Source organism: Polyergus mexicanus, unplaced genomic scaffold, assembly GCF_030449975.1.
Source record: "Polyergus mexicanus isolate NDT 795.1 unplaced genomic scaffold, iyPolMexi1.0 SCAF_7, whole genome shotgun sequence".
Classification (NCBI taxonomy): domain Eukaryota; kingdom Metazoa; phylum Arthropoda; class Insecta; order Hymenoptera; family Formicidae; genus Polyergus; species Polyergus mexicanus.
Genome location: NW_027223327.1, coordinates 6,628,434 through 6,651,394, shown reverse-complemented (window position 1 = coordinate 6,651,394; position 22,961 = coordinate 6,628,434). Strand labels below are relative to the sequence as shown.

Here is a 22,961-nt window from a genome sequence, read left to right as displayed (position 1 = left end):
TCGCGTCGTCTTTGCCTGGGTCATTCGCGTCTATCTCTTGAATCACAGCAATTTTTAAAGAAATTGACGCGTCGTTCAGGAACTACATTATTTTACGTACTGTGTGCTATTGAAATTACGCAATTAATATTTTACGAATTGTATCTTTTTCTAAGATGTGTTCATTAAAGGCGGAGCAGCCGTATATAACGTCGCGATTTTGGCCAGCTATATCATCAGCTTTAATAATCGTCAGCTTATTCATTTTAAAAATCTAATGCGTCAATCCTTGTAGCGGAGATCATGTATTGTATAATAATGTCTTTCTCCAATCACATCGAAATCTTTAACGGTAGTCGAGATTAAAGCGAATAATGTATCTGACGCGGACGATCTCGGCAAAGGCATCGCGATTTCGGCTTGTTGTATCGCTTTAATTATCGTCAGCTCATTAATTTTAAAAATCTAATGCGTCAATCCTTGTAGCGGAGATCATATACAATAATGTCTTTCTTCAATAGTATCGATATCTTTAACAGTAGACGAGATCTAAGCGAAGAATGTATCTGACACAAACGATTTCGGCAAAGGCGTCGCGATTTCGGCCCGCTTTATCGCTTTAATCGTAGGTTTATCAATTTTAAAATTTTAATGCATCAATCCTTGTAACGGAGATCATGTAGAACAGTGTTTTTCTTGAATAATACCAATATCTTTAACGGTAGACGAGGTGTAAGCAATGAATGTGTTAGACGTGAAGAACCCAGGGAAAAGCGTTACGATTTCGGCCTGCTATGTCGCTTTAATATAATCGAAGTTATATTTATTTCAAAATGCTAATGTGTTAATCCTTATAGTGAAGAGCACGAACAATAGTGTCTTTCTCGAATAACATCTATATTTGGTGATAGCCGAGATCAAAGCGAAAAGTAAGTTTTTCCGAAGGAGCGATTGTGTGTGTAGATAACGACTTCGTGGTGTTTGTTGCCGCCCGCGGACGTGAACGGACGTGTTTAGACACATTATGCGTGTGTCTTTTGGACTTTATTTTTGAGTTTCTTTCTCTCCTATAGAGTAATTTTTTCTATTTGTTACTCTCAACCAGTTTTTCGCCGGAATGTACCGATCCTATTAGATCGTATGTGGCGATAAAAGCAAAGGAAAAAGAAGAACGACTTCGGTGTAAAGCATGACAATCGCTAAAGAATCCAATGTCGTCCAACAGCTGCATTTTTTCTCGTGTTCTGTATTATTGGAATTACGGCATTAATGTCTTAATAGTTTTATATTTATGATTCTTTAAACATAACAGCGAGATTTCACATTATCGCCAGTATTCTTCGCGTCAGATACATATTTCGTTTTGATTTCGACTATCATTAAAGTATCGATGTTATTCGAGAAAGACATTATTCTACATGATCTCCGCTACAAGGAGTGACGCATTAGAATTTTAAAATTAATGAACTGAGACAATTATTAAAGCTATATATGTATATCAATTTTTAGTTTTTTATTTTGTATGAAAATTATTTTCAAAAGATAAATTTTTTTAAAAATCGTTTTTTAGGGATAAATATTAAACTTTTTTGCGTACAATTTTGGGATTTTTTTTATATACTTGGCGTATTTTTTTTTACCTTTGTGAAGTTTTTTTTAGGTGATAATTATTTCTGGCCGCCATATTGGGTCCATCATTTTGAATTTTGAAATTTTGACCTTGAATTCGTATTTAGCGACTTAAAAAACCTCTAGATACCAGATTTCGTAACAATCAGAAAGATTTTGGATTTTGTGATTATTTTCGGCCATCCTATTGAATCCGCCATTTTGAATTTTGAAATTTTAACCTCTGATTCGTATTCAACGACCTAAAAAACCTTTTGGTATAAATTTTTATGAAAATTTTGCCAGTCAATTAAAAAATAAACGATGTGCGTCAATGCCCACAGGGACACACACATTTTCCGCGCTATAATGTCAATGCTCTCGAAAGGGTTAAGCGTGCTCTTAAGATTCCATATTCCAATAAAGTATAGCGCAATGATCGTAGAGCACATTTTTAAGATCATACTAGGTTGCGTTCTTCTTGACACTAGAAGCGTCTGAAAGTATTTGATTACTTAACCAATCGGAAAGTATTTGATTGATCTAACCAATCAGAGCAAAGATATCTTAGTTCTGATTAATGGATTAATCAATCAAACGCTTTTAACTTTTTTAACCTCAAGACGAACGCAGCTTTAAAAGGATTTTGAAAATAAAAACAAATGAATAGCTATGAATAACTTTAAAATCAATCATATTAGAAGCCAGTCACGCATACAAAAACGTAAGCAGTAAGCAAATCGACATTTTTGATTTGCTTATTGCTTACATTACTGTTTTATTGCTCGATGTGATTGGTTGATTCGCCTAGTGCTTACTGCTTATGTTCTTCTGTGTGCTACAGCCTTTGGCACCTAACCTAATCTACGTATATATACTTACAAACACTCAATGTTCAATCATACTAAATACAATATTAATATACATAATTATTTTCACATAGAGATCAATAATATATTGATATTAAAAGTTATCATTATTGTTTGTTATTTCGTATTATTTGACAGGATATATATGGAATATTTTATAAATCAAGTCGCTCATATAATGTTTTTGATAAATTTAGGTTAAATGTATGATAACGTGCATTCAACTAAAATTGGACAAAAAATATTATTTTCTAGGAAAAATGGAAAAATTACATTACTTCTTAATAAAGAGAAATCAAAACTATTATGGAAAGAAAACAAGGAAAGAAAAAAAGAAAACTGATATTGTATTGGCTAAACATGGTACTTTAATTTAAATGCAATTATTCTTATATGATTTTTATAGGTCATCTTTTTATAAGTCAGAAAATATATAACTTATTAATATTATAAATATTATCAATATTTCCATTTCTTTAGAAAACCAAGCTGTACTTGAAAATATTGAAAATAATTTAAATATGAAAATACCTTACGTGTATATAAGAAAACTTAACAATGGAATGGGTAAGAAAATAAGATGTATTTAATAGCGTCTTCCATTGGGAAGAACTCGCAGCACTGAGTGCTTGAAGCGTGTATCATTGGTAATTTTAATGAGCATGTTCTGAATGCTGCACATTTCATTGGGAGTGCAAACTATTTTCAGTGCTCATTGAGAGCATTTTGCACTCCCAATGAATGTGCAGTATTTAGAACATTTTATTAATATTACTAATGATATACGCTTCAAGCACTCAGTGCTGCAAGTTTTTCCCAATGGAAGACGCTATAATATTATTATTTTTGAAAATTATATCAAATAAAACTTATCCAATATTTGTAACATTATTATATAATTTTCTGATATCTTTGTTTATAAATTAGATGAAACGCACTTTAAAAAGCGACAGCTTCCAATCATAATAGAAGAAAAAGTATTATTAAACAAATTTCAAATAAAAGGTATTTTCTTTTTTTAATTTATAATCTTATTATAAATTTTATATTTTTTATTTTATATGCTGGTTGCTGAATGCTTGTAGAGAATTTGAAATCTAATCATTGAATTATTATATTATTATTATATTTTTATTTTATTTCCATTAAAATCTTTCGATTGCTAATTATCATGCCAAAATAATAATTATTAAAATTATTAATAATATGTCATAATTTTTGAAATTATTAATTGCAGTTGTAAAAATAAGTTAAATGCAAATCATAAAAAAAGAAAAAGAGAAGATCAAATTGAAATATTTAATAACTGTGAAAAAAACAAAAGCGAAATAATGGTAAAAATAGAAAAGATAAAAGGAAGTAAAATAAATTTAGATATTAATCTGCGTAATAATGATAGTGAAGAACCGGATGATCACATGGATAAGAAAAATAAAAAAATTAAGTTACATGATACTCTGCAAGATAAATCATGTATGTTGAATTATTATATTTAAAATATTTATTAAAAACTTTTAATCTGCGATTGTATGCATGTAATGTTATTATTATTTGCACAGCTAGTAAAATGTATGTCTCGCAAAACAATTGTGAAGATAGAAATATGGATAATAGGAATGAAACAACTATAGAAACGAAAATGAAGGATAAAAGTAATATACGCTTAGATATCATTTTACAAAAAAATGAAAGCAAGAATAATAATGAACTATGCAATAGCCATGAAATTAAAAGAAAGAGTAAATTACAATCATATGATAATGAACAGAATGAATTAGGAGATACAGGTATATATTTAATTTTTGTGTCATAAAAAATCGTCAATTAAAAAATATAAACGTAATGTCTGCGTATTATTGCATATTATATATTAATACATAAACAAATGGAATTGAAAGTAGTAAAATAAACTACGTAAATTATAACAAAATGTTTCATAAAATTATCGGAAGAGTAAAAAATAAACAATTGTTTAATAGTACACAAAATAATTCAAATTCGAAAATAAATATCTGATAGATAAATTTTGACCTCTATTTGAAATATTTTACAGTAATCGTACTTATCACGTTTACCAATATTAGTTTACTTATCAGTATTTGTCTACTTTTTTAATCTATTATTTTGAAAATTTTGTTTCAACATCTGGTTATTTTTTATAGATCATCCATTTTTACTTGCTGCATTTAACCGCGCATTTTACAAAAACTTACCAAATAATAAAAATTCTAATGAAGATTTAATATGTAATAACAAGGAAAATAATGCTAAAATAATTACAATAAAGCCAGAAATGTGCAGGTAAATATGTATATTCTTATATGTAAATTCTCTTAATATTGCATAATATTATTGTTATAATTCCAAAATTCAAATAATTTATTAGTTATTAGATATGTGTAGTGAACTATAATTTCCTCTGTTAGGAGTTGCGGAGTTATAAAATTATGTGAAGAATTTGACATAATCTAAGACAGCAGAATTCTATTTTGTAAGCAAATATGAAATACATAATTTTATATTATATAGTATAATATCAATACTTGTGAAAGTTGTCAATAATGAAAATATATATGTATATATTTTATTTCTAAAGCAGATTTTTTATTAGATATATAAACAAACTTTATACATATGAGAGTTTACAACATATATGAATAATTAACTTCTTATATAAAAAATTTCTTAAAATGTTGTTTTTCTTGCAAACATCTTTTTGTCAAAAATACTTTTTTCGCTAGTTTAAGAAAGTTTTACTTTATTATTTTATATCCGCGATAGTTTATAACTCAAGTTTTTCACATCTGTATAAACACACACATATACATATATGCATAGTTTTGTTTTAATATGGTTGATTTTTCTATTTTCATAAATATACTATAAATTGCTTATGTGTATGTATTATATGCTCTATAAATTACTATATTGTTGAGAATATTTTACTTTTTTTGGTGGCGAAAGAAATTTTTATGCAAAGCATATTTTCTACTTGTTGTGCTGCAGATATTTTTTTATTTTTTATTTCCACTTTTCTTTTTGTGATTAGTTTACATCAAAATTTATTATATGCATTTTTATATAATATGTAAAAGTTATATCATAAATATGTATATTATATTTGATTATAGGTATGAATCTCAAAGCGACCTGCTAAATTTATCTATATTTGACGAAGAATCAATTTTAAAACAGATTGAAAATAATGAAAAGAAAGGAAACTACTTGTTAAACTATAGTGATATTAACAATATATCTTTTATAATGGATGAATCAATACTTCTCAATAATACATATACGATAGAAAATTTTCCTGAAATAGAAAATATTATCAATAGTAAGTTAATAATAATTTTGATTTTATTAATAATATTTTGCTTAAATATCATATTTATGTTTTATTAAAACATTGTTATTCAATTCACATTATACAATGGTTAATTCATGCTATAAATAATGTATATGTATATATATATATATATATATATATATATATATATATATATATTTATATATATACATTATACATATGTGATATATGTGACATATATATATATATATATATATATATATATATATATATATATATATAATGATATTTAATATATAGTATATTATACATATACATATAAAATGAGCTAATATATTTAATTAAACATACAGTAAAATTTTAATGTTTAATAGAATTAGAAAATATAAAACAAACGGAAGATAAACTGGAGGAAGAACAAAATACCGAAAATATCAAAGATGATAACAATCTTGATAGAGATTATGAACCATCGGAAGATTCAACAAGTGATACTGATTATGAAAGCAATGACGGCGAACTAAGCAACGAACATATAAACGAAAATGAAACAAACATATCTAATAACTTACGCAGATCGACTTTATTAAATCTATCGTCAACGGCAAATGCACCGGGTACGTCGGGATGTGATGATGCACAGCTTACGATTGATAATTCTTGTAGTGGCATAAAGAAATACTACTGTCTTTTTTGTAAATTACCAAAATCAAAAATTGCAAGACATTTAGAAAATGTACATCGTAATGAAGAAGATGTTAAAAAATTCGCTCAATTGCCAAAAGGATGTCTTGAACGTAAAAGAATAATTGAAACAATACGCCGGCAAGGAGAATTTCAATTAAATACGGACAAAATGTTAAATGATGGCAAATTACATGGTGTTAGACGACCGAACATTAAATTTAATAAGAAAGCTAGTGAATATGGAGTGTGTATCAAATGCTATGGATTTTTTTCGAAGAACACCTTACGTAATCATACTCGAAAGTGTGTAAATTTAAAATATCCTAAAAATCGAACAATTACAGTTTTGGGACGGACAATTCTCGGAAGAATTAATGAAATAGCTTCTCAAACTCTAAAAAAAATGATTTTTCCGGTATTAAGAGAAGATTCTATTACACGTCTCATAAGATATGACGAGTTAATTATTCGATATGGTAATAAACTTTGTATGAAATATAAGCCTCAGCATCAACACGATATGGTGCGAAACAGATTACGAACACTTGGACGGTTTCTACAAGCATTAAAAAACATAAATAATGAAATTACGGATTTTGCCTAATTGTATCAGCCAAAATATTACGATGACTGCATTAAAGCAGTATATCGAGTAGCTCGATATAATCCAGAAACTCAGAAATTTGGTGCTGCTTCTACAGCATTTCAATTAGGTACATTATTAAAAGAAGTCGGTGAATTATGGCGATCACAATGTATTAAAAATCACGATTCTATTAAAAAGATTCTAGTTGAAGATTTTCTTTCGCTTCGTAAAGAAGACTTTGGCCATTCAGTTAATAAAACAGTAATGGAAACAAGAGCACATATCACACGACAAAAAGTGGAAATAGCTCCAAGCATAAACGATATAAAAAAGCTTTATAATTATGTAAATACTAAGAGATGTGAAGCATATAAGATTTTGAAAGAGAAATTTTCTTATAATGTATGGCAAGCTCTGGGTGAATGTATATTAATTTCTATGCAAATATATAACAGAAAACGTGCAATATGTGAAATACAAAGAATATTATTGGAAGATTTTTATACTTATGAAGATTTAAATGAACAAAGTGATCCGGATCTTTTTAAATCCCTTTCAGATTCAGCCAAAGAAATTGCACGTAAATATGTGCGATTTCAAATTAGAGGGAAGTTAGGTCGTCCTGTTCCCGTTTTATTACAATCTGATGTTTTAGATTGTATAAAATTATTTATACAATGCCGAAATCAGGCTAATGTACATCCAAAAAATCCATATATTTTTGGAATAGCAGGTTTCAATAAGCAAAGATTTAAATTTTTAAGAGCATGTGACCAGATGCGGAAATTTGCATATGAGTGTGGAGCTGATCATCCTGAAAGACTACGTGGTACTCTTCTTAGAAAACATATCGCAACTAATTGTCACAAATTAAAATTAACAGAACATGAAATATACGAATTAGCGAATTTTATGGGACACCAAGAAAATATACATAAAAAGTACTATAGATTACCTCAAAAAGAAGCTGATATTCTTAATATCAGTAAATATCTGGAAGCTGCACTCGGTACAAATAATAGTAACTCTGATATAGATAGCTCTGATATAGATGATAGCAATACTCATGACCATGATAATGATAGTATCAGCTATAATAATAGTGATATCAGTTTAAATGATACTAATGCTGACGATGATCTAGCTAATAATAATTTAGATAATAATAACACGCAAGGTATGAAATAGCAATCATTATCGCTGCTTTATAGATATTAAATTTTAAATAAAAGGAAAACAATTGTTTTTATATAGATATAATTAACAATACTATATTATTTATAGAATCTTCCTATCTACTTATTAACAACAATCTCGCTCCGAAAAGAAAGAAAAGTGAGATTACAAAAGATCTAAAAAAATTATATAACAGTAAGTGTGTTAATTCTATACATGATTGAATTCGAAATCATTCATTTACGCATTATTTTAATTTTACATATATACTTCTATCCTATATACATATTTAATAAGTTAAAGTTTTATAATTATCATTATATATTGACGTACAAGTTTTATTTAGATTAATTATCTAATTCTATATATATATATATATATATATATATATATATATATATATATATATATATATATATTATCTAAAAAATTTATCTTCTTACAGAAAATGAAATACAATTGAAGTGCAAACGTACACGTTGGAATGACGCAGAAAAAAATATAGTGCTGAGAAAATTTGGCACATATCTAAATACTTATAAATGCCCTACAAATAAAGAAATTGCAGCTTTAATAGCAGCTAATTCTTGTTTACAAACACGAACTGTGAACCAAGTAAAAACCTGGTTTAATAATCAGCAAAAGATTTTACGTACTAAGTTTTAAATTTTACGATTTATTTTTGTTGTTTAACGATGAACAATGTTTTTGTTTAACAATGAGCAAAAGATTTTACGTATTGAATTTTAAATTCTACGATTTATTTTTCTTGCTTAACAATCAACAATGTTTCTGTTTAACAATTAACAGAAGATTTATTTTTGTTTTGATAAATATTTATAAAGTGTTTAAAACTCTCTTATTACGATGTTTGCAGTTGCTTAAATATAATTATTAAATTTATATAATTTATATAATAATGTATAATAATATAAAAATTATATAAATTTAAATAATAATTTTTATAATAAGAATATAATTTAAAATATTAATTATTTGGAAGAAACAAAAAATATTTTGTTACCTCAATCTCTTCAATTCACATAATTGAAAAAATTTTTGTTTTATTTTAAAAATTTCGTTTTTTTGTTTTAGTGGTTAATTCAAAAGTTCAACTTTTTAATTTAACGTTAATAGTTTGTAGTCAAGTACAAATGTATTTTAATATTTTAATGTCTTGTATTAAGTATAAAGAGGTGAAAAGCATCTATACATGTTATGAAAATATAACGATATTTTATTATATGTTATAAATAAAAAAAACTATATGTTTTGTTTAGTACAAACTATTTAGTATAAAATAAAATTTAATACAAAGGATAAATAAAATATGTAAAACGTATAGAAAATATATGAATAAATTATTTGATATTGATATGATATTGATGCATATTTTTTATTTGTTTACTGAAATTAGGAATCTGCAATTACGATTATATGCCCAGTCAGCCAGGTCTGTTCTAACAGATATTGCCAAGTGCTTGCTACAAATTATTGTCAGCAAAAAGGCTACAAATTTGGTACAAGAGTTGTTATTACCGATTAAGGTGGCAGATTGCCGCCAAGAATAAACCAAAGCTTGCTAACATAACTACACAGCAAATTGGCGACAGAAACCGAGCAAAGCTTGCTGACATGACTGACATCAGATTGTCGGCAAAAACTGAGCAGGATCTAGAGTGCGCAATCTGATGGCAAATTGGCAGCAAAAACCGAACAAAATATGCAGCTTATTACAAAGTATTATAAAATAGTTCAGTCGCTTATCGCTATGCGGCGCGTTATTCATTATCTATACCCGTATTCAAATTCTTGTCATGAGTGTATATAAAGCCTACAAAATGTTAATAATATTATAATATATATATTTCTATCAGTTCAATTTTTGACATAATTCTTATACAGGAAATTCAGATATTGAATTGATTTTTGGCAAATCGGACAGATAATTGTTCGATTTTCACTTATTCAAAACAATTTCTGTCCAAAAAGATCTTTAATTTTATAAATTAAGTTATTTGAATTTACTTATATGTTTTAACATATTAACCCAGTCAGCCAGGTCTGTTCTAACAGATATTTCCAAGTGCTTGCTACAAATTATTGACAGCAAAAAGGCTACAAATTTGGTACAAGAGTTGTTATTACCGATTAAGCTGGCAGATTGCCGGCAAGAATCAAGCAAAGCTTGCTAACATAACTACACAGCAAATTGGCGGCAGAAACCGAGCAAAGCTTGCTGACATGACTGACATCAGATTGTCGGCAAAAACTGAGCAGGATCTAGAGTGCGCAATCTGATGGCAAATTGGCAGCAAAAACCGAACAAAATCTGCAGCTTATTATAAAGTATTATAAAATAGTTCAGTCGCTTATCGCTATGCGGCGCGTTATTCATTATCTATACCCGTATTCAAATTCTTGTCATGAGTGTATATAAAGCCTACAAAATGCTAATAATATTATCATATATATATTTCTATCAGTTCAATTTTTGACATAATTCTTATACAGGAAATTCAGATATTGAATTGATTTTTGGCAAATCGGACAGATAATTGTTCGATTTTTACTTATTCAAACATTTCTGTCCAAAAAGATCTTTAATTTTATAAATTAATTTATTTGAATTTACTTATATGTTTTAACATATTAATATATGATTTTATATAATGTCTAATTATCTAATGGTCATTTTATGACCAAAACTTATCATCATTTTGTTACTTAGGGTTAAGGCTTTAAATCTATTTAAATATATACTTTTATATGAATGGCCAAAAGCTTTGTCACCAAAACACAAGCTTAATGCGGACACAGATGGCACTGGATTTGTTACCAAGTTTTGAGCGAATTTGATGCCAATTTGGCAACAATTTGTTATCAAATTGCTTACTGGGTGCATATACATATGTAACAAAACGATATAAACAAACTTGCTTATTAAACTCTTGGAAATGACATTTTTCTAGGAAATAAATTTTTATAACATTTATATATTTTTTTTAAATTGAGTTTTTTAGATTGCGCTCTAAGGTCAGATTTTGCAACCATCGTATCCATTCTCAAATTGTTATAAAATTTAATAAAAATATAGTGCTTGCAAATCATAAATGCTTGCAAATAAACATATTTAAAAAGATTTTCGTTACAAGCAGAAATTAATCAAAAAAATATTTGGAAAAGTAATTTTTAATTTCACGTAACTTATTCATTAATAGACGTACAAATTTTTTACTTCCTATAATCTGTGATGTATTAAACAGAAGATCTTTAACACGTTATTAAAAAAGATCTCTGTGCAAAACTTTAATTTAAATATTTCAAATAATAAAAATATTTTTTTTACTTTTATTTAAAATATCTTGGTTAATATAGATATAGTTGTACAGGTATTATGTCTATAAATCGTACACATTATTGCCATAAAAGTCACAAAATTATAAATATAGCTGAATGCGTGTTTTTATACTATTGTATTGTATTAAGTGTATAAGTGCGTATGTATGCATGGCGCGCGCGCGCATGTGTTTGTGTGTGTGTATGTAAATATGATGTGATGTATGTATTTAATATGGGTAGCATATATCTCATATATTAATTTTTTTTTATTATCGATCTTTATATAAATTGTATTAAAACAATTATTTTACTTTTATGTCAAATGAATGCATGGACGAAAGAGAATCGAAACCATACACATTGATTTTTTGAATGTGAAATATATTAGAATAGAAAATAAAATTATTTAAAGAATTATATAAAGAATTAATAAAGAAAGAGAATTTTTAGACTCTGTTTCGCATCGAAAACACCGGACGTAAAATATAGAGTGAACCTCGCTTTGCATAAAAAGTGGAGGAACTATAAGGATTTATACTTTTTTAGATCTCGTTTTACATCCGAAACATGAATGATATGAAGTAGATTTTTTTGTGCTAATATTTTCTAAAGATGTGAGAGCGATATTTAATATTTTTTTAAAAATATTGTCATTGTCATATTCTTTTATGTAGTTATATACATTTTATATTTATATAGATTATTTTATATATTTATGCAAATTATATGTACCGATTATTTTGAGGACAATTTATGAACGCAATGGTTATTTCGGGGACAATCTCTCTCTCTCACTCTCTCTCTCTCTCTCTCTCTCTCTCTTTCTCAACATGTATAATTAAATATATAGAAAATGGCCATATTTGTTAATGTATACAATAATTACATTTCTTAGTATATACTCATTTTTAATTAATTATATTTTTATATATGTATATAGGATGTCCCGCTTTTAATTTTGCAAACAGATAATTTAAAAATTGAAGAAAATACGAGAAAAAATGTTTCGAATACAAGTTCCACTCTTATGTGATATTCGTCTTAAGGTTTGTTGATTTTTCCTGATTTGTGTAATGATGCAAAAATAATGATTTATTTCTCTTCATTAGTTGAAGTTTTGCTTATCATCTGCAGAAATTGAAAATTTCATAAATAAATCAGATTTTTTGTATTTAAATTTTTTGAGATCAGTTTCATCGTTTTGCCCCGTATGTGGATAAAATGACTTTTGTAGTAGATAAGATGAGAAAATAAAAAATAATATTTTTGTGAATAAAAAAATTAATTATCTAATAATGGATATATGTACAGATAAATATATAATGATTAGTTTGCGAACTTTAGATGTATATTGATTATTTTAGAATGTGTATTTCATATATTCTGAATATAAACTTATTTTAATATGTTTAAATATGATTTAAAAGAAGAACAGACATGTAATATTAACGATATAACAATTGGTCAATCACATTAATGAAGTACGAATAATTAATCAGCGAAAACAGTGAACAATCGCAGCATGGCTAAATAAAATACTTTCTTTTTTGAGTTCTACAAAGACTTTGGATCTCTTTAAAATCTTTGGATCTCTTTTTAAAATAAATAAAATTTAACACATTAAATCGTTTGATAAAAACAGTAACGTTAAAATATATTGTTACTGGAAATTTTTTTTATATAGAAAATATAATTTCTTTTTTATTTATGTAATCATCTTTGATAACAATTGTGTCGTAAATAATATATGTTTCTGTCCTTTTAAATCATATTTAGAATAAGTTTATATTCTCTTTTTCTTTCAGAATATAAAATACCCCAAAGTAATCAATATACATCTAAAGTCCCTGAAGTAATCACTATATACTTATCTGTACGTATATCCATTATTAGGTATCATATATTAAATACATGTAAAATACACAAATCAATAGCTAATTACGCAATGTATACAATTGTCATTTTAATCGAAAAAAAAAGGTCCCCAAAATAATCGATTTGTGTATATATATATACCCAGACAGCACAAAACATCCTCAGAATCATCCTGAATGTGTCAAGGATTGTTGAGGACATTTGTAGGATGTTTTAAGATATTATAAATATATTTATAAAAATTTTATATGCATACATAATTATTTTTAGTTTTGTCGGCTATTTAATATAATTTAAAAAACTTAAATATTATAATAAGTATTAATGTCCTATAAATATTCACTGGATAACCCCAGGATGTCCCCAGGGGAAATATTTGTGCTGTCGATGTTTATATATTTGTAATAAAGATTTATAATAAATTGTTTGTCTTGATCGTAACAGAATATATTTTTATAATATTCTGAATATTGAAAATATAAAATGGGCCCCTCCATCGCCCATTCCCGTGAGAACGCAACCATATATATATTTTTTTTCGTCTCTCCGATTTAAATTTGCATTTAGGCGTTTCTTTCCAACGATATTTATTATATGTATATTGCTGTAGAGAGAAAGAAGTAATAATATTGAAAGATATTATAACATATAATATTTTATTTATTTACAATGGAAATAGTTATAAGAAAGAGAAATAAAAATTGCAAAATTAGTTGCAATCAATAAAAATATTAATATTACGTAGAAAAATAATACATTTCATTATTTTTTAGTCTTTGACAAAGAAATATAATGAAATCTAAAAATGAAGAACACAATAGTTTTAAATACTTGCAAGATAATATAGAGTTGATTACACTTCCTTATACTGTACGGAATAGAGTTATTCAAGAGGAAATGAAGTGTTTTTTGGTTTCCAAAAAGTAGAAAGTGATTACAGTATATGAGAAAGAATTGCTTTTTTGCAAGATGGACACGTTAATATTTATATAGATAATAAAATACATTCTCTTTCGAAATTTATTGTAATTGTTAATATTGTGGAATTAAATGAATTTTTAAAAATTATTGATGAATTATAATAATAATTAAACATGTATGAAGTTAGCTTAAGTTTGATTATAATATGCAATAGATATTTCAATATTTTAATTCATATTACATTTTAAAATCTTATTGCTATTTGTAGATATAAACAGTAGCGCATATGAAATATCATGCTATTCTATTGTAAATTACATGCATATATTTGAGTATATATATGAATGTTTATTGTAAGACAGGGATTGGAATAAATATGACGTAAATTGTATCAAACAATAAAATTATATTTCTTTTTATTCTGCAAAATAAACATTTTTAATATAAAACTGTATTAAAAATACTTAAAAAGAAATACATATATTATATTATTTTAAAAATTATCAGAAATAAACTCTAAAATAAGAAACAAGTTTTGAAATAATAAACAAGTTATTTTTATTTGATTTTATATAGTCATTTTACGCCTTTTTCTATTTGTTTTCATTTGTATCACAGTTTCAACTGCATTTGTTTCTTTAATTTGAGGATTCATATTTGTAATATTAAGAATATTTGATTGAACTAATTTTAAACTTTTTCTTTTTTCTTTGCTTTTTCTCTTTCAATATTATCATTTCTGTTCGCTTGCTTAACTAGAAAAAACATACGTGTTACTAAATAAAAACGGATAATATTTTTGGTAAATTCGTAATTCGTTTTTAACAGCCGATGAGAGTTACAGGATTTTTTTCTTCGTCAATCAATCCCATAATTTTAAATAATGTGTTAACATTAATTTCTCCACATTTTGTTGCCTCTATTATCCCTTTTTCTAGACTTGATAGCAAATTAAATAAAGCCAGCGAAGGATTTATTAAATATCCTTTTGTTTTTATTTCAATTAATTTATGTCTTTCTAGTATTACATCATTTGGTTCTAAAACCAATGTCTTCAAACATTCTTCGCAAATAACGTTTTCATTATTATCTATATTTTTCACAAATCTATTTCCTTTTCTTGCCACATATCCAGCAATGTATTGGGTTGAGTAAAAAGTCATTGCGTATTTTTTGTATGTTTTTCAAAGTCATTTATTTATATAAAGAACAAAGATCAATCAATGATATATTTTCCGCTTTGTTCGATGACCTTTTGCCATCTTTCGGTGAGCTTCATAATTCCCCGTTCGTAGAAGGACTTGTCTTTATTGGCGAAAAACTGAACAAGGTGCTGATTTACCGCCTCATCTGAATTTAACGTTATTCCACGCAAGAAGTTTTGAAGAGAGCGAAACAAGTGGAAGTCTGACGGCGCAAGGTCAGGCGAGTATGCTGGGTGGGGCAACACATCCCATCCAAGCTCCAATAATTTTTGACGGGTCGTCAAAGATGTGTGTGGTCTCGCGTTGTCGTGATGGAACACAACTCCTTTACAATTGACGAGCTCCGGACGTTTCTGGATGACAGATTCGTTCAAACTGTTCAATTGCCGACAGTACACATCCGAATTGATTGTTCGGTTCCTTGGTAGGAGCTCAAAAAACACCACACCCTTCCAATCCCACCACACTGAGAGCATAACCTTCCTCTGATGAAGTTCTGCTTTTGAAGTCGTTTGAGGCGAATCATCACCAAGACCGTTTGCGTTCCACATTGTTATAAACAATCCACTTCTCATCACCAGTTATCATTCGTTTCAAAAAAGGATCGTTTTCTTCACGTTTCATGAGCATATCGCAGATGTTTATACGCGCCGTCAAATGAACTTCTTTGAGTTCATGAGGAATCCAAATATCGAGCTTGCTTACGTATCCCAGCTTCTTTAGGTGGACGTGAACACTTTTTTGACTGATCTTCAATGTTTCTGCAATCTCTTGTGTCGTGTAACGTGGGTTTGACTTGATCAATGCCTTTATTTTGTCGTCATCAACCTCGGTGGACCTTCCTGACCGAGGAGCATCTTTGAGATCAAAATCACCAGCGCGGAATTTCTTGAACCAGTTTTGGCACTGACGTTCTTGTAGAGCATCGTCACCGTAAACTTTACGCAATTTTTCACAAGCTTGACGCGCGTTCTTCCCTTTACGGAAGTAAAACAGTAAAATATGGCGAAAATGCACAGTTTGGTCTTCCATCTTCAACTTGTTGTAAAATCTTCAAAACTCAACCAAATCGCTCAATTTTTTTTTTAGAATGAAGCTTAAATCGTCAGCTGTTAAACGATATATGATAAAAATGTGTGTGAATGACTCTAGTACTGCCAAAACTGAACTAATGCCATCTGTTGCAAAAATACGCAATGACTTTTTACTCAACCCAATACGTCAGAATGTAATCTGAAGTAGTACATAGATGCGAATCATGATCATTAAGAATTGATGGGGCATATTCCAACATTTCACTATTTCTTCCTCTGTCCAAGATAGTATCTATCTGACCTATCCACTGTTCTTCTCTTTCTTTTATATCTTTTATATCTTTGATATTTATAAGAACGTTCATTAATTCTCCAGTAGACACGTTACAATTTTTTGGGGGTTTTATTAGGGAATACATTGATATCAACCTATACATTTGTATAAATAACTGAGAGTCAAGATGGTCGTTGGAACCACAACAATTTCGCATCATCCCAAAAAATCTCTATAAAAATAATTATAAATTATATATTATAAATTTTATTAACATTTTGAAAAAAATAAAATATTTAAAAAAAGAAATATACCTTTAAGCTGTCTTGATTTAGTCTAGATGTCATTAGGTACTCAAATCTACACTTATGAATAAAAAAAGAACAAATCTCAAGAGTAGTTTTCAGGGAAATTTTTAAACCGTAACAAGTTTGCTCAGTTATAAAACTATATTGCATTTCTTTAGCTTCTTTTTCCCATTGAAATAAAAAATTTAAGAAATCTTCGATATCCTGCAAAGTTCAAACATATATATTGATATAATCACAAAAAACGTAGTTAAAAAAATTAAAAATTGATTAAAATTTTATGTAATTCAACAATGTCACAATTACTACATTATAAAGTTACTTGCAATATTTACACTTATATAAGATTACCGATTTAGTTATCCGGTCATAACGAATTCTTAGGAGTGCGACTATACATGGCAGTGATTAATGCATTCACTCTTTTGCAGAATTTGATTGATCTATCGGCATCATTTAAATCATAATGAACATTTGCTTCCTTGAATATTTGCATGGTAGGTGCTACACTGAAAAACTAATAAAAATCGCATAAGTATATTTAAATATAATTATAATAACATCTTTGTCAACGCAATCAAATTACGCATAATGAGAAACAGATACTTAATCTACATACTCGAAATGCCATTGCAACATTCATTTTTTGATAATATTTAAATATGATATGATGTTCATCCAAATGATAACTACATTTTAAGTTAAAACCGTGAGGATTTTCGATGTCAAGTATCGCATACCAATGTTTTAAAGAAACTACACCATCCGGAGTCTATATGTAACGAAAAATAACAATATAAAATTGTTTAATGTCAATTATATATTGTAGTTGACAATAAACAATAGACAATAGACAATAGACAAATTTTTTAACTCACACAAATTCCTGCATATCGATCAAACTGAGAAAAATAATTTCGGAGACATTTTATCAAATGTGGAAAATCAGAAATAAACCACAAGCGTCTTTCTATATCTACAATATGCTGTACACTAACACATTCTTCCGTTACTCCAAATATGTTCCACATAGATCGATTCCATGATGCTCCATCTGATATTACAGCGTCTACTTAAAGTCCAGATTATTCTAATAGAATAATGCACTCCATAATAATTTTGTGCAAAATTAATGCACTTGTGTTGCCAACATTCAAGAAGCAAGCCAAAGATTTAACCCATGTTCCTTTCAAGGGCTGAAACATAAGAACCAATATGGGTATGGTCTCCTTTTTTTTTGTTCTTCCGAAGTATATTGACCTAAATCTACAAAGCGATTAAAATATAAAGTTTTCGATAATTTCATTTTATCCACCAATAAAACATCTATAAAAAATTATTTTGACTATTAAAATATATAATATTTGTCGATACACTGTTATGTAAAAATTACATTCTTTCTGTAGTTATTCGATGATCTAAAAAGCAATGTTTCATAATAAAAAATGTTTTTATATATTAACAAAATAGATTTTTGTAAATCAAATGTTGTATATATATCTTGCACATCGTTAGGTTCTATGTTTGCCGTTTTCTTTTTTAACATTTCAAATATGCTCATTTGGAAACCGTAACAACCTTTATATTCTTGATATAACGATTTAGCGTTTTAATTGAAAGTAGTGTTAGAATATTGCGAGATCTCAAATGATTGTATGTTTTTGCGCTTTCAATCCGAAAAAGAATGCATTCATATATCCATTCATTTAGAATATCTAATGCCCTTTTTATCTTTTAATTTCGTTGCCGCAAAACAAGCTTGAACTGCCAGTTGTTGATTTTGTGGTAATTTTAAAATAACAGCCTCGATTACTTTTTTGTTACATTTAGAACATTTGTCTTTCAAATCTGTTATTTTGTTATACAATTTTACAGTCTATACAAAATTATATTAAGTTGAAATTTGAATTTCAATGAAAATTTCAATGATAATTTCATCTTGTAAAAAATATGTATTTAATATACTTTGTTTCGAAGCCTCTTCTCCCGATGTTTGTAATTTATATTTGATACTTGTAATCTTTTATTTTTATTTCTTAATTTTTGCATTAGTGTCAAATTATGTCTTTTTCTTAATAACATCTTCCAACTTTTTTTACAAGCCAAACATCTCATTTTCTCTTCTACTCTGTACTGACTTTTAATTACAAAACCATGACAATTTATAACTCTGTAAAAGAAATTAGTACATTTTGATTAAAGTACATTTTATTTGATGCATAACACTATAATTAAACAAGCAAACTTCCTAAAAAGTAAAAATAAATATGTTTATAAATATGAAAAACTCTAAAATCAAATTTTAATTGTTACTTCTGTAAAACATAAAATATAATTTGATGTACAAAACCTGTCTTTATCATTAATTTTTTCACAAGGAAAAAATGTTTGTAATTTCATTAGAATTTGTTTCATTTTTTGTGTTACGTCCAGACTCGAGGAAGGATGAGTCAGTGGAAGGGCGCAATCACTATCTTTATGATCCTGAAGTTAAACGTTTCGAAGCGTTAGAATCGGGTCGAACGAACTTGACAGTCCGAAAATTAGGTAAACGACCGTTAGGGTTGCTATTACTCTGTTTTTCAGAAGTTCGCTCGGCGGTCCCTTTTTGGTAAAAGAATTTAATCTTTATTACGCGGGATGGGACCAGGTGCAATCTTTTGAATGGAGAATGAGAGGGGTTAATAAAGATTGGATTTAAATTAGAATATAAATTTATTCATAATAAATTAAACTACTTTGGTGTACATTATATCAAATGATGAGAACAATTTATTTTAATATGCGCATGGGTGTGTGTGTGGTGTGTGTTTGGTTGTTCGCGGTTTTTACAATCGTACGGAGGACATCAGTCAGAATAATGAGGCAAGATTCTATTATTAATATTGAATTTCTGACTGGTTATTACAAAATATCTGTTAGAAAAAGAAAATAAAATAATTTGTGTAAGTAAGTGTGAGTAGGAATATTAAGAGGTTGGTTTCGTTATTCTAGGATTGGTATGAGGATTCGTCATCGAGATCTGGGAGTTCATGGCAGAACTCTTCCAATGCTCTCTCGAATTCGTCGGATTCAGGAGAGAAAGAAAGGAGAGGGAGTGATAGCAGGATTCGTCCTCTAGATTAGGGAGTCCTGCACTGCCTTCTCGAACTCGTCTAATTCCGAAGAAGGAGAAGGAGGGGGTGAATTTTCAAGGATGATCGTTGACAACGAGGAGAATGATCGGGGGGAAAGCGGCAGTTCAGGATAAGATGGTTCCGAAAGATATATTGGGGAGTAATTTGGGGGGAAGTCGATGACTGTTTCTGTGTGTGTGGTGATTGTGTAATTGCTACTACTACTGTTGGTTAACGTTGATCTCGAGACCAGCATGGTTTCCATCACCGATTTCCTTGCGTCTTTCCCACTCGTGGATATTGTTACTGACAAATGTCAGTGTTTAAAAGAAACGTATGGCACAAGATGCTTTGCTTATTGAACAGTTCGTTCTTATCACCAACTGACGATCGTTACCGCAACGTCGCGGAAGAAAGGAATCGTAGAGTCGCCAGGACGTAACACCCTCATCCTTAGACAAATGTTGGGGAAAAACCCAACATTTGCAAAAAAAAGGGAAATAAAAATGGATTCCTTTCTTTCGCGATTTACTAAAGTGTATCGTAAATTGCATGTACTTTTATGCGTGTTGATTTTATTTATTAAGAAGGAGGAAAGAGAAGCCTTCTTTTCTTTCGTTCTCCTTTTACAAAAATATATATAAAATTTTTTTCTTTGCTTATTCTTTTAATTTTTCTCGTAATAACAATAATTCTTCTTGTATTAACAAAAATTTTGTCGTTATAAATCATTTATCTAATACGTTGATTAAAGAATCTTAATGCAAAACTATCTTTTCTTATGTATGCCCATTGATGGCGTAAGAAAAACTGTATATGTTGTAATATTTATATAATACTGACCAGTATCGGTAGTCTGGAGGTTTTATTGCCCTGTGAGAGAGATGGAATATTTTTCTTTCTTCTTTCCTTTTTTTCTAGTTATCGTATCCTCTGGACAAACACAGATGCTGCTTGCCGGAAAGGCTCTTGGTGCTTGGCTTGGCTTCTCATTTATCGAGAGTAATTAGCCATTGATTGAGATTTCACGTTGGGTCTCATAATACAATGTCCAGGCTTCATTTGCCTGGATGCTGAATTGGTGGATTTGCTGCTGGATATAGAGCACCAAGATGACCTTTTAATTGACAAATGCTGGAACTTCTCTTCTCACGATATATATATGTATATGTATATATATATATATATATATATATATATATATATATATATATACCCAGTAAGCAATTTGATAACAAATTGTTGCCAAATTGGCATCAAATTCGCTCAAAACTTGGTAACAAATCCAGTGCCATCTGTGTCCGCATTAAGCTTGTGTTTTGGTGACAAAGCTTGTTGACATAACCTGACAGCAAATTGACGGCAAAAACCGAGCAAAACTTGATATGATTTGACGCCAAATTGATGGCAAAAATCGACCAAGATCTGCGCAAGACAATCTGATAGCAGATTGTCGGCAAAAACCGAACAAATTCTGCAGCTTTTGGCCATTCATATAAAAGTATATATTTAAATAGATTTAAAGCCTTAACCCTAAGTAACAAAATGATGATAAGTTTTGGTCATAAAATGACCATTAGATAATTAGACATTATATAAAATCATATATTAATATGTTAAAACATATAAGTAAATTCAAATAACTTAATTTATAAAATTAAAGATCTTTTTGGACAGAAATTGTTTTGAATAAGTGAAAATCGAACAATTATCTGTCCGATTTGCCAAAAATCAATTCAATATCTGAATTTCCTGTATAAGAATTATGTCAAAAATTGAACTGATAGAAATATATATATTATAATATTATTAGCATTTTGTAGGCTTTATATACACTCATGACAAGAATTTGAATACGGGTATAGATAATGAATAACGCGCCGCATAGCGATAAGCGACTGAACTATTTTATAATACTTTGTAATAAGCTGCAGATTTTGTTCGGTTTTTGCTGCCAATTTGCCATCAGATTGCGCACTCTAGATACTGCTCAGTTTTTGCCGACAATCTGATGTCAGTCATGTCAGCAAGCTTTGCTCGGTTTCTGTCGCCAATTTGCTGTGTAGTTATGTTAGCAAGCTTTGGTTTATTCTTGGCGGCAATCTGCCACCTTAATCGGTAATAACAACTCTTGTACCAAATTTGTAGCCTTTTTGCTGACAATAATTTGTAGCAAGCACTTGGCAATATCTGTTAGAACAGATCTGGCTGACTGGGTATATATATATATATATATATATATATATATATATATATATATATATATATCAGTGCTGGGATTTACTTGCACATTTCGGCCCGATTCCGTGGCTCACGCCTATTGCCCCCCCACTCACCGCTCGTGCGTTAGCAACGAGTCGCCAGATACGCGTAACTAAGGAACGCGACGCTTTGTCTCAGGAGCGTCCGTATATAAGAATGCCCAAATATAATAATAAGACAATACTTTTCTATAATTAAAAGTTTTTCTTCAATATTTTATATCAATGAATTATAAAATATTGAAGAAAAACTTTTAATTCTAAGAATTTTCGCGCTGTATTTAGAAAAGTATTGTCTTATTATTATATTTGGGCATTCTTACATATAAACGCTGCTGAGACGAAGCGTCGCGGTCCTTAGTTACGCATAACTGGCGACTCGTTAGTACTCTGCGTTGATACCACTGCTT

At 28.6% G+C, this 22,961-nt stretch overlaps 1 protein-coding gene across 1 annotated transcript; it reads left to right on the top strand.

The window, feature by feature from the left end:
* Positions 1 to 3,787: 3,787 nt before the first annotated feature.
* Positions 3,788 to 8,227, top strand: LOC138935146 (uncharacterized protein PF3D7_1120600-like). The gene is made up of 7 exons (XM_070299574.1): positions 3,788 to 3,929; positions 4,016 to 4,243; positions 4,619 to 4,757; positions 5,552 to 5,793; positions 6,141 to 6,976; positions 7,067 to 7,384; positions 7,730 to 8,227. Exons 1-7 carry the CDS (start codon positions 3,788 to 3,790, stop codon positions 8,225 to 8,227), a joined length of 2,403 nt encoding a protein of 800 aa, XP_070155675.1.
* The last annotated feature ends 14,734 nt before the right edge of the window (positions 8,228 to 22,961 follow it).

Coding starts and splice junctions, on each gene's coding strand:
- LOC138935146 (XM_070299574.1), top strand. CDS start 3,788: ATGGTAAAAATAGAAAAGATAAAAGGAAGTAAAATAAATTTAGATATT. Junction 6,977..7,066: donor CTCAGCATCAACACGATATG/GTGCGAAACAGA, acceptor TAATTGTATCAG/CCAAAATATTACGATGACTG. Junction 7,385..7,729: donor TAAAAAAGCTTTATAATTAT/GTAAATACTAAG, acceptor TGCCGAAATCAG/GCTAATGTACATCCAAAAAA.